The sequence below is a fragment of the Artemia sp. Qi Xiang Cuo genome, chromosome 3, assembly GCF_049724085.1.
Source record: "Artemia sp. Qi Xiang Cuo chromosome 3, ASM4972408v1, whole genome shotgun sequence".
Taxonomy (NCBI): Eukaryota; Metazoa; Arthropoda; class Branchiopoda; order Anostraca; family Artemiidae; genus Artemia; species Artemia sp. Qi Xiang Cuo.
This window is the reverse complement of record NC_142796.1, coordinates 40,337,268-40,350,393: the sequence shown is the minus strand read 5'-3', so window position 1 is coordinate 40,350,393 and position 13,126 is coordinate 40,337,268. Positions and strand designations below refer to the sequence as shown.

The following is a 13,126-nucleotide window of genomic DNA, read 5'->3' as shown; positions in this document are numbered from 1 at the left end:
TATTTAACACCCAAACACCTGCTGCTCATTAATTTTGAATTTGTTAATAAAATTACTTAACTTCTACGATTAATAGTTGAAATACAGAGAAAGGTTTTTTTTTCAGCTATTGACGGGGGGAGGCAAGAACTCTAGGTTTGAGGACAAACATCCCTTGCCCAATGTTAACATTTTTTTAACACTAAAACAACAGATGATCATTACTTTTGAATCGTTATTTATAATCAATAAAGTAATGTGATTAATAGTGGAAATACAGATAAAGGTTTTTTCAGCAAATGCAGGGGGGAGTCAAGAAATATAGGCGTGGGTAAAGACACCCCTTGCCCAATTTTAGCTGTTATTTAACACCAAAAATACTGATGCTCATTTATTTTGAATCTGTCATTAAAATTACTTAACTACTTCGATTAATAGTGGAAATACCAGAGAAAGGTTTTTTTTCAACAAATGTAGGTGGAAGTCAAGAAATACAGGTATGGGGACAAACACCCCTTGCCCAATTTTAAATTTTATTTAACACCAAAACACCTGATGCTCATTAATTTTGAATTTGTCAATAAAAATACTTAACTACTGCGATTAATACTGGAAATACCAGCTATTGCAGGGGGGAGTCAAGAAATCTAGGTGTGGGGACAAACACCCCTTGCCCAATTTTAGATTATATTTAACACCCAAACTCCTGCTTCTCATTAATTTTTAATTTGTCTATTAAATTACTGAACTACTACGATTAATAGTGTAAAGACTATATATTGCAGGGGGAGGCAAGACTTCTTGGCAGGGGAAAACGTACTACTTTCCATATAGTAAATTAATTTTAACTCCAAAAAACCTGATGCTCATTGTTTATTAAGTTGTATAGAAAATTAATGAACTTCCGCTGATTATAATTTAAAGTACAACTCTTTCAGAGGGGAGTCTAGCAATCCTGGCGTGTGAAAAAGTACCCCTTGCCCAACTTGAGCTTATGTTTAACACCCAAACACCTTTTGCTCATTGATTTTGAATTTGTCTATACAATTGCTTAACTACCATTATTAATAGTGTAAATACCAGGGAAAGGTTTTTTTTTCAGCAATTGAGGGGGGAAGGCAAGAAATATAGTTGTGGGGAAAAACATCCCTTGCCCAATGTTAACATGTATTTAACACCCAAAAACCTGATGCTCATTACTTTTTAATTTGTCAATAAAATTACTTAAGTACCATGATTAATAGCGGAAATACCAGATACAGGTTTTTTTTCAACAGATGCAGGGGGAGGCAAGAAATATAGGTGTAGGAAAAGATACCCCTTGCCCAATTTTAGCTTTTATTTAACACCAAAACACCTGCTGCTCATTAATTTCGAATTTGTCAATAAAATTACTTAACTACTTCTATTAATAGTTGAATTACCATAGAAAGGTTTTTTTTCAACAAAAGTAGGTGGGAGGCAAGAAATATAGTCGTGGGGACAGACACCCCTTGACCAATTTTAGATTTTATTTAACACACAAACACCAGATGCTCATTAATTTTGAATTTGTCAATAAAATTACGTAACTACTACGATTAATAGTGGAAATACCAGAGAAAGGTTTTTTTTCAACAAATGTAGGGGGGAGGCAAGAAATCTAGGTGTGGGGACAAACACCCCTTGCCCAATTTTAGATTATATTTAACACACAAAAACCTTATGATAATTAATTTTGAATTTTTAAATAAAATTAATTAACTACTCCTATTAATAGTGGAAATACAATATAAAGGTTTTTTTTCAGCAAATGCAGGTGGGAGGCAAGAAATCTAGGTGTGGGGACAAACACCCCTTGCCCAATGTTAACTTATATTTAACACACAAACAACTGCTACTCATTACTTTTGAATTTGTCAATAAAATTAATTAACTACCATGATTAATAGTGGAAATACCAGAGAAAGGTTTTTTTTCAGCAAATGACGTTGTGACGCTATATCTCCTTTTTAGGTAACAAACACCCCTTGCCCAATGTGAGTAAATGTAAAAAAACAAAAAGAATTATGCTAATTAATTTTGATTCTTTTTTTAAAATTGAGATTCTAACGTTATTAAGTCTAGACTTACAGGTCCAGGTTTTTTTTCAGCAAAATCAGGGGGGAGACAATAACTCTAGGTGTGGGGAAAAACACCCCTTGCCCAATGTTAACTTATATTTAACAATCAAACACCTGATGCTCATTAATTTTCAATTTGTTTATACATTTGATTAACTACCACGATTAATAGCGTAAATACCAGAGAAAGGTTTTTTTCAGCAAAAGCGGGGGGGAGCCAAGAAATCTAGGCGTGGGGACAAACTTTTATCTTATTTTTAACACCCAAACACCCGCTGCTCATTGATTTTGAATTTGTCAATAAAATTACTTAACTACTACGATTAATAGTGGAAATACCAGAGAAAGGTTTTTTTTTCAGCAAATGCAGGGGGGAGGCAAGAAATCTAGGTGTGGGGACAAACACCCCTTGCCCAATTTTAACTTATTTTTAAAACCCAAGCACCTGATGCTCATTAATTTTTAATTTGTCTATATAACTACTGAACTAATGATATTAATCATTGAAATAACAACTCTTGTAGAGGGGAGTCTCGAATTCCTGGCATGTAAACAAGTACCCCTTGCCCAATTTTAACTTATACTAAGCTCCCAAAAACCTGCTGCTCATTGCTTTTGAATTTTTTTTTATAATTAATTAACTACTACTATTAATAGTGTAAAAACCAGATAAAGGTTTTTTTTTCAGCAAATGAAGGAGGGAGGCAAGAAATTTAGGTGTGGGGACAAACTTTTAACTTATTTTTAACAACCAAACACACGATGCTCATTAATTTTGAATTTTTATATAAAATTACTTCACTTCTGCGGTTACTAATGTAAAGAACAACTATTGCAGGGGGGAGTCTAGAAATCTTGGCGTGGGGACAAGTACCCCTTGCTCAATTTTAGACTATCTTAAAGTCCCAAACACCTGATGCTCATTAATTTTGAATTTTTCAATGTAACTACTTACCTTCCGCGGATTGGACTGGAAAGACTATCTATTGCAGAGGGGAGTCTAGCATTCTTGGCATGTGGATAAGTACCCCTTGCCCAATTGGAGTTTATGTTTAAGTCCCAAAAACATGTTTATCAGTAATTTTGAATTTGTCTATACAATTGCCTAACTACTGCGATTAATAGTTTTACATAACAAGGAAGTACGTTTGGGGGACGGGGGGGGCTAATCTTTCATCATGTTTTCCTACGAATGTCATTTACTTCACTCGTTTTTATGTTTCGACGAATTGGTCCCCCTGCTTCTAAAAAAAGACTTTACATACTTGCCTGACAGATATGGTGTAAAACTAACAAAGAAACTAAAGTTAATACTTTAAAGATAGAAAAATAGAACATGCTGATTTGGAAGTTTTCAACTTTTTCTTTTCTTGATATGTATAATTTAAAAAATATATTATTTTTTTTAGAACTTCTTTGGCTGTTTGTAAGTCATTAGTTAGTAACTAGTTAGTTGACAAACTATTTTTTTTCTCTTTGCTGGTATAAAAGATAAGGGGCCTACTGATTCTGTTTATGGATGGAGTGGTTCTATCCCATTTTAGTAAACCAAATGCTTAAAAGAAAATTTGGTCCAAATACCCCCTCCTCCTTCTCCTCAATTGGAAAATTTGTCTGGTACATCATGAATGACCTGCTTAGGTGGCCTGGGTGTGTCCTCAAAATGAACTGATATTTTTAAATTATCCGTGAGCGGTAAAAGCGCAAATAAAAAAAGGCGAACTATGTGAAAAAAAAAAAAACAAGCAAACTATTGTGTCTGTTCCTAAAGATGGCTGAGATGTGATATGCCACCCTAACCTTAAATGCCAAAAAGATTTTTGACTTTTTAAAGCTTTTTGACAAAAGTCTTTAAGGAGAATTGAAGTGTTGTGGATCTAAAAATGCATAAGAATCGAATTTAAACCAGAACAAACGAAAGGCCAGACAGATCAAATTACAGTTCGAATAGTCTGGTTTCGAAAAATAATAATTTTTGTCAGAAAAGGTTACACCCTTGTTATTATTAGAATAGGTTCAGGATTAAATTCAGAAACAGAATCGGAATCCAGAATTTAAAGCATCAGAATAAAGAAAAGAAAAGGAAAAGAAATCGAATCAAACTAAATGGACACATTTGTTCTAGCCTTGTCAAAAAAGTGGCAATCATGCTCGTATCTGGGACAGATCCTGAATTTGATTTAAAATCAGAATCCAAATTTAAAATTTCAGCGTTGCAAATTAAGAAAATTCTTAGAAATCACATTTGAGCTGAGATGAAACATCGTTTTAAAAAACATAGAAATAAATGGGCGTTTTGTTTAAGCTAATTTGATAAATTGTTTGGCAACTCTGTTCAGATACAGTTTCATATAGAGTAGGGGAACTTGTAAGAGTGGACACTGGCGCTAGTGTTTAAAAGAAGAATCACCAACCCCATCTAGCCTTTGATTATTTTGACTCAAAACCGCTGCTTACTGATCTTTTACTTAGTTTAAAATGCTGGTGAGGATAAAGAAAATATAATTTTATCTCCAAAAGGCCCACGAGCTTGTAGTTAAATAGCCTACTGAACCTGACAATATTTTCTAAGCTAACCTAGGCCTACTTTGTTCAGACTTGATTTTGATTTTAATTAATTCATGTTCTACTGTACATTAACCATTTCAAATATCTAATTTTCTTTCAAATTTCTACTTATTTAGTAAAGTCGCCAGACGCATACACTTTAAGTGGCTCTAGGAGTTTTTAACCCCTGTCTTTCCAATACATATCGCCGGAGATCCAAATCTAATAAGTTGTCCCATTCTTTTGGTTAATAGTTTATTACTTATTATTATTGTTTTATTTATTCTATTGTTCAATTTATTATATATTTTTTTTTATTTAGTCATTGCTTGCATTACTCTTTTTTTTGAATGTGCATTGCCTTTATATGTGCTTCGTAGTTGAATGCTCTTTAGTTTGAAAGCCGTTTTCTATAGAACGGAAACTCAACTGCAAATGGTCCTCAACTATCAATCTGATCAACGCGCAATAGCAGTCCATATCTCGGAGGTCGAAAACAAAGAAGGAAAAATAAAAATCCAACCAAATTGGAGAAAGAAAATCTTGAGCAAGAGACAGAAACGAGTTGCTCAGCTGCTAAAGTAAATATTGATGAAATTGATAGTACACCCCAGATACACCCCAGTACACCTCAGATAAAGCAAAGCACTCAATTGGGAGAAAAGGCTGTGAAAGAAATTCCTAAACCAATCGATGGGACTCCAGTAGAAACATCACCTAAGACTGCTAACAGAGGTTTCCTAGAAACATCTCTTAAAACAGCTAATGGGAGCTCCAATACGGCTATAACCGTACCAAAGGAACAGGTAACTGTTTGGGTGTGTCCTGGATTTGGGGTGTAGTAATTCCAAAGGTGTTATGTGACGCTTTTGTTCAAGTGATATTGGTAATTTAACATCCTCGATCAATTGATCCAATCCGCTTTCCTATAGCTTCGCTGGGTCTCAATAATCCTTAATAAACAATTTTTTAGACTACGCAACCTTTCTTAAACAGCTAAAACGTACAAAATGATGCAGGGATTAGTTTTTTAGTTTAAAATCCTACCTGTTTTAGAAATATTTTTGCTATTTTTTAATGTGTTATATTTTTTTTTCTCAGATGCAAAAATAGGTTAAATTTTGGAAATGTCTGTCTTGTCTTAAAGATGGAAAAGAGACCTTTCTTTTATTAATCAAAAACAACATCGATTAAGAAACAACATGTATTTTTTTCGTGTTGTTAATCTCCAATTAAACTTGGAAGTTATAGCTCTGGCCGTGTCTATAGCGGGGGGGGGGGGGACGGCTACCCCGGTTGTCCCCTTTCCGAAATGTTAGTGCGACGCGTAAAGAAGTAACAAAAATGCATAAAAAAAAATTTTGATGCCTTTTTTAAAGTTCTTTTTAGTACCCCCCCCCCTCCCAACAAAAATGTTGGATACGGCCTTGATTGTAACTTGCAACTTTTTTAGATATACAGCTGATTTCTTGGATTAAATGATAAGAATTGCTTGATTTAATTGCTAAGGAGATCCTTGTCATCGTCAGTTTAATTGTCAATGCAATTGACAATTTAAGGCTTGTCAAGGCTTGTTAAAGTTAAGGCCTAATAAAGGCCTTGTTAAAGCCTAATAAAGTTAAGGTTTGCATCGTCAGTTTAATTGTCAATGTTTTTAATCGAGTCTTTGCTTGCTGCTCTGAGTTTGTTTGTTAACATTTTGATGTTTTTTTTCCGCTGAAGGTATTTGACCCATAGGACTAAGAAAAATTATTCAAAGCCAGGTAAGGACATATCCAGGATTTTTGTTCGGGGGACTATATTTTTCGGGGGGGGAGGGTTACTGGTAAAACTACAGAATGCATCAAGAGTTTATTTATATGCATTTTTTTACTTTTTACGAGCCGTAAAAAAATTTTGGGGGGGGGGGGGTTCAAACCTGGTAACCCCTCTCCTCCTTTATATGGCCTTGAAGCCAGGGATTTTTTTTCCTAATTTACAAATTCTCTCTTTAATTGTGCTGAATTTTGCATTGTGGCGGAAAATATTTATGCTGTTTATAACTATGAAAGCGAAATTCCGTATTTTATACTTTTCTGGTATATATTTCATTTTCTGTCAATGCACCCCCGCCCCTCCTGAATTATAACGGTCCCAAATGTAGCCCTAAATAATCCGTTTTTTCGTGGTTTATCATTTTGTGATGCGTTATGTCTTCTTTGTTAAAATGGGTTTACCGCATTCTTGATCTTTGAAAACCACTCCGCCAAGTGAGTGCAAAAGATTCTGGACAAAAGTATTTTTTAAAAATGATTTATAACTTTGGACAACAATGGAATAAAATCTGATAATATTATTAATAGAAACATGATGTTATATTGTAAAGTAAGAATTTCATTGTTTGTTTTTTTAATTTACAAATAATTACAAAATAAAATATACATACACACAACCGCCCGATTAAGGCTCGAAAAGCCTGATGATAGACGGCTGCAATCCTCTAATTTCTAAAAAAATAAAAAAAACTACCCTTTCCCACGTATGTTCATACGTGGGTAGTCAAGCCCTATGAGATGAGTTGAAGAGGACTAAAAACTACTAGAAGCCAATAAGGTAGCATTGTTACCCAATGGAACTAGAAACATAAAAAGCATGCTTAACTTTAGTTATTAGAATCCATATTTCAATCAAAAGCTCAAGTCTATTTTCATCTTACCTAAATTTTCTGAACGAAAGTGTAAAGCTAAGCTAGTGTGCTGAAGCTTGAACAGTTGAAAAAAGGAATACATATTTGTTGTGTCCTTTTGGCGAAGTCATTCTTTTGTCTTTAACCCAATGTTACTCTTATTCAAAATTTTCGAATACTGAATACATTAGACAGGATTTTCAAACACTAGTCAAAATCTTGAGTCATTAACGAAAATCCTCAAAGAGTAATAAGCATCAGACAAAATATTAAAACATTAGCCAAAATCGTCGAACATTAACAATTTGGTCTTGGCGTCGTAATAGTCGAGGTCAGGTTCACAGTTGTGTACAGTGTTTTATTTCTGGTCATAGTGGGGTTAAGACCAAGAATTTTTACGGTAGAGGAACTTTATGCTTAGATTCATATGTATGGTTTATAAATTCATGGTTTATGCTTAAATTCATATGCTCCTGTGTTAGCTAGGCTTTGCCCGCTTTTTACTTTGCTTTACCTTAAAAGTATGCAGCATGCTTGCAATTGCTTCTGGTAAGCTACATATATAAGTCTAGATTATCTGTCTTTTAAAGGAAGTTTAAAAGTTTTAGAAGTTTAAACCAGGCGAGTTTCGCAAGCTTATGGTTAAGCAAATTCCAAAGTAACTTCTGAAGTTCAGATGTCTTGGAAGTGCATAAAGTGCATCTCGCCTCTCTTTTACAACCTGCAACCACTAAAAAAAAAAAAAGAAGAGAGAGAGAGAGAGAGAGAGAGAGAGAGAGAGAGAGAGAGAGAGAGAGAGAGAGAGAGAGAGAGAGAGAGAGAGAGAGAGAGAGAGAGAGAGAGAGAGAGAGAGAGAGAGAGAGAGAGAGAGAGAGAGAGAGAGAGAGAGAGAGAGAGAGAGAGAGAAAGAGAGAGAGATATAAAGAGAGAGAGAGATAGATAGAGAGAGAGATAGAGAAAGAGAGAGAGAGATAAAGAGAGAGAGAGATAAAAAGAGAGAGATATAAAGAGAGAGAGAGATAAAGAGAGAGAGATATAGAGAGAGAAAGATAGAAGAGAGAGAGAGAGATAAAGAGAGAGAAAGAGAGAGAGAGAGAGATAAAGAGAGAGAGAGATAAATAGAGAGAGAGAGATAGAGAGAGAGAGATAAAGAGATAGAGATATATAAAGAGAGAGAGAGATAAAGAGAGAGAGAGATATAGATAGAGAGAGATATAGAGAGTGAGAGATATAGATAGAGAGAGAGAGATATATAGAGAGAGAGATATAGAGAGAGAGAGTGATAAGAGAGAGAGAAAGATAGAGAGAGAGAGAGATAAAGAGAGAGAGATATATAAAAAGAGAGAGAGAGAAACAGAGAGAGAGAGAGAGAAATAGAGAGAGAGATAGAGAGAGAGAGATATAGATAGAGATAGAGATAAAGAGAGATAGAGAGATATAAAGAGAGAGAGAGATATATAGATAGAGATAGATAAAGAGAGAGATATAAAGAGAGAGAGAGATAAAGCGAGAGAGAGATAAAGATAGATAATGATAAAGAGAGAGAGAGATATAGAGAGATAGATATAAAGAGAGAGATATAAAGAGAGAGAGATAGAAAGAGAGAGAGAGAGATATAGAGAGAGAGAGAGAAAGAGAGAGATAGAGAAAGAGAGATAGAGAAAAACAGAGAGATACAGAAATATAGAGATAGAGTTAGTGATTTTTATATATTGAGATTTTTATTGATAGAGAGAGAGAGAGATAGAGATAGAGAGAAAGAGAGAGAGAGAGAGAGATAGAGATAGAGAGAGAGATAGACAGAGAGAGAGAGAGAGAGAGAGAGAGGGAGAGAGAGAGAAAGAGAGATAGAGCTATATATATACATATAGAAATTGAGATTGAGCGATAGAGAGACAGCGAGAGAAAGAGAGAGACAGAGAGAGAGAGAGAGAGCGAGAAAGATAGAGAGAGAGAGAGAGAGAGAGGGAGAGGGAATAGATTTAAACCAAAAGTTTGCTTCGGCATTACTCTTCTACAAAAAATAAAACCCTCCGCCCACAATGCTCTACGTCATAATAAATGGTCCGTAATGAATAAGAAAAATATAGCATTTTCCTAATTGTAATGTCCTTCTTGCCTGAGATAAAAGAGGGGAAGAAATAAGAGATAGAGATTTTATTCCCAGTGTCTTCATCTCATATATGCATTTGCACTTTTTTTGGAATTAACAAAAAAAAAAAAAAATAATGCATTGAAAACTCAATTAGTACTTTTTTAATGAAAAAATTTAACATGTAGTTACGTATGTTATTTTTTTTTTCAAAACTAGAACAAACGTCTCAATACATCCTTAAGTCACAGAAAACGACAAATACGCGAACATGGAGAAAAATATGTCGTGATATGGCCAACCTTCCAAGCTTTTTTATTCCCAAAAAATTGCTTCTTTTGCTAGGATTACTTCTATTACATAGTATGCTGCAATGTCTACATTGCCACCTTGTCTACAAATCTCTTAAATTTTAAGCGAAAGGCAAATAATGTTATTTGGCATGTATGTCTCTAGTCAATTGCTTGTTGCAAGGATTCAAGTATTTCAATAAAAAGAAAATTTGTTAAAATAAGGCTTTGCAAATTATAGGCTAACTGTTATGATAGATGGTGACAAATGTAATTTTTTTTTTTTATTTGACATGTATATTCCTGAAAAACCGAAAATATAGAGTGATAAATATTACAAAAAAGTTAATTAATTTTTTGTAATATTAAAATTTTTAAATATTTTAAAGTATTTTGTTAGAAATAATATGATGCTTTTCTTGTAAAACTTTTTTTTGGAAACTTCGCTTCCTCTCCCATTGTTGAAAATTATGCATGATAGCACCATTCTCTGGGAAATATATTGCGGGTATGCCTGTATATTCTTCAACGCAAACCCTGGATATTGCTATTAACTGTTGTTTTCAAATATTGATGACCTCTGTGCCTGAAAAGGCACATTTGTATATTCCTGAAAAAAGAAAATATAGAAAGAGTGATAAATATTCCAACGTTAGAAAAAAACATGATGCTTTTCTGGTAAGACCCGTTTCTTGGAAACATTGCCCCCTCCCCACCGTAGAAAATAATGCAGAATTGCGCGATTCTCTTGGAAATTCAATGCGGGTATGCTTGTCTATTCTTCAACGTGAACCCCTAATATTGCTATTTAATGTTGTTATTACGTGCTGATAAGTAATAAATATATTACTGATAAGTAATGGAGAGTAAGAGTAATAAATATTAAAAAAAAAATTTTTTTTAATTTAACTTATAAAATTTTAATTGAATTAATTTCATTAAATTTTTTTCTTATATTTACATATAAAATTTTTATTTATTAAAATATTTTGTAAGAAAAAACATGATTCTTTTGTGGTGGAAACCACTTTTCTGGAAACTTCATCCCCTCTCTCACCGTAGAAAATTATGCATGATTCCATCAATCTCTGGGAAAATTAATGCGAGTATGCTTGTGTATTCTTTAACGTGAACACCTGATATTGTTATGAACTGTTGTTTCTAAGTGCTGATGACCTCTGTGCCTGAAAGGGGCTATTTGTATGTTGAAATCTGTCAAGGTGTGCATAAGTGTGTTCAGTCCGCCTTTCCACTTTTGAAAGCAAGCTATTCAAAATCATCTACTCTAAGGTTGTTTTGCATTGATTGGTAGATCCTAGAAATGTTATCAGCTCATTTAGGACGTGTGGTGGCATAGCGTGGGATAGAGGGACGGGGGCTCCCACCTCCAGCCGTCTCCTTCAAAGCATTAAAAGCATCATCAAAAGCGAATTACACTTTTCAGTGACAAGAAAAGATAAACCATTTCCAGAAAAGATTCTTAAAACGTATAAGTTTTATTTTCTTTTTTGTCATATTCGAAAAATCTAACTGGGCGTGAATATTATAGCTTACTTAGATGAAGGGTAAGGTCTCTTTGGAATTCGAAAAAAAAGAAGTTTTGGTTAAAGTTTTTTTTTTTCCATTACCACTTCAAAAACATCATGTAACTCCCCCTCCCCCTGCTTAGGATCATACTTGCGCGTATCTACAATAATATGCTTAAGTAAGGGGTTCGCACTTGTATCTTTGGAGTATTTACAATGTAACTCTAAAAGTGAATTAGAAGCAATAGATATAATGAGTGAATATTTAGGACCGTATTATTTTGCAGGTTGTGCAGTTGGCTGGTCCAAGTTTTACGAGTTTTAAGCCAATAGCTGTAAAAGCAACTAGTCATGTGCACGTACCTCGTCCTGGTGTTCATCAGAATTTACCGGCTGACATTCTGCCTGCTCTGAAAACGCTGTCTGAGCTAAACATTTCCATAGTGGCTGCTGACGGAACAAAGATCTCTACTGGTATTGATGGCCGATCTGCCCTTGAGAATTTACATAAGAAAACTTTAGAAATTGAAAAACCTGTGAAACAGATATCTTTAGATATTCAAAAATCGTCGCAACGAGTATCTACTGAGCTCGATAGACCGCCCAAACGTGCTAAAGTGGAAACTAAAACGGGAGCAGTGTTTGATTCGAGGACAGGGCTTTTATCTGCGGGGGGTGGTAATTCCAAGGTATCCATGCCGTATTTGAAGAATTTAGGAAGTGGATTCTCAATAACACCTGTCGTGACTAAGAAACCGGAGAAGAGGCCAGTTCCACCGCTGATTAGTATTGAAAAAACTCAAAAAGAGGCAAGTGAATTGATCTCGAATGTGAATATGCTACTGAACCGTCCGGATCTTAAAGTTGAGGTTAAGCCAGTTCAAATACCCGAGAAAAATGGTGTTCACAGATCAAAAGGGGAAACAAATTATTTTGGAGAAATGCCAGAAGTTCTGGATTTGACTAAAAAGAAAGCAATAACGATCTACCCAATTGCGAGTGCGCAGCCGCCTAAATTTGAAGAGCGTATAATACCGAATCATAGGCTGCCCTATCAACCTTTAAGTACCCCGGTTGTACCTTTCGCTCCAGGACTTATTCTTCGACCCGGACTTCCTCCAAATTATTTACAAATGTTGCGTATGAGCTTACCAGTGGTGCACAACCCAGCCATTGTTCAAGTGTATAAAGATATGTTTCAAAGTGACGCAGTGAGGATGCAATTTAATGAACGGTTTGTTGCAATGCAACAGAACCTTCAAAAAAGGTAGTTGACAAGTGCCGTGTTTTAGTGCCTAGATTTTTTTTTTGTAGTCCGTGCAATTATGTGTGGAGTTGTCATTTCGGTGTTTTAAGTTGATTATTTGACAAAATACTTTTATCTGACGTTTTCCTTTTCCTTTGCTTAAAATTATTTTAAGATCTTTTTAGAACAGTCAGTCCAACTGAACTCTTGTAATAAGCATTTTCGTTATAATAAAGGACAAAGTGAAATTTGAACAGAGATTTAAGGTAAAGGAAGAATTTTCTCAAGTGTGTTATCTCATTAAGACTATTTTCTCGGTATCTGCAAAGATGATGCTAGGCTGCTAATTTTAGTCTGGAAAATATTATTTTAAACTAAGAAACGAACTTTTTGTTATCAAAAAAAGTAATTTTCATTTTAACTTTACATACTTAAGGGACTATCTTTGTAAACTTGCATTAAAATTAAAACAAAGTTTTTTATCATTCGGAAGGTGGGTTCGAGTCCTCGTGTCGCTGATTATTTGGTTTGGAATTAGAGTCATTGGTCTGACTACAAGCTTAGCTAGAATTGACCCAGCTCCAAATTGGTATTGGACGAATCCGGATAAGGTAAGCAGGAAGGGTGTGTGAAAGCGCAGAATGGCAAGCCCCCAATCAACCATCGCACTTACTGGCTG

At 34.6% G+C, this 13,126-nt stretch overlaps 1 protein-coding gene across 1 annotated transcript in view; it reads left to right on the top strand.

Annotated features, from left to right (window-relative positions):
• Positions 1-12,695, top strand: part of LOC148954093 (uncharacterized) — a 15,655-nt gene extending 2,960 nt beyond the window's left edge. Inside the window, exons 2-3 of the mRNA XM_089086131.1 lie at positions 5,101-5,434; positions 11,489-12,695. Coding sequence (XP_088942257.1) covers positions 5,101-5,434; positions 11,489-12,472 — 1,318 coding nt within the window. The 3' untranslated portion in view covers positions 12,473-12,695. The remainder of the gene's footprint in view (positions 1-5,100; positions 5,435-11,488) is intronic.
• Positions 12,696-13,126: the final 431 nt, after the last annotated feature.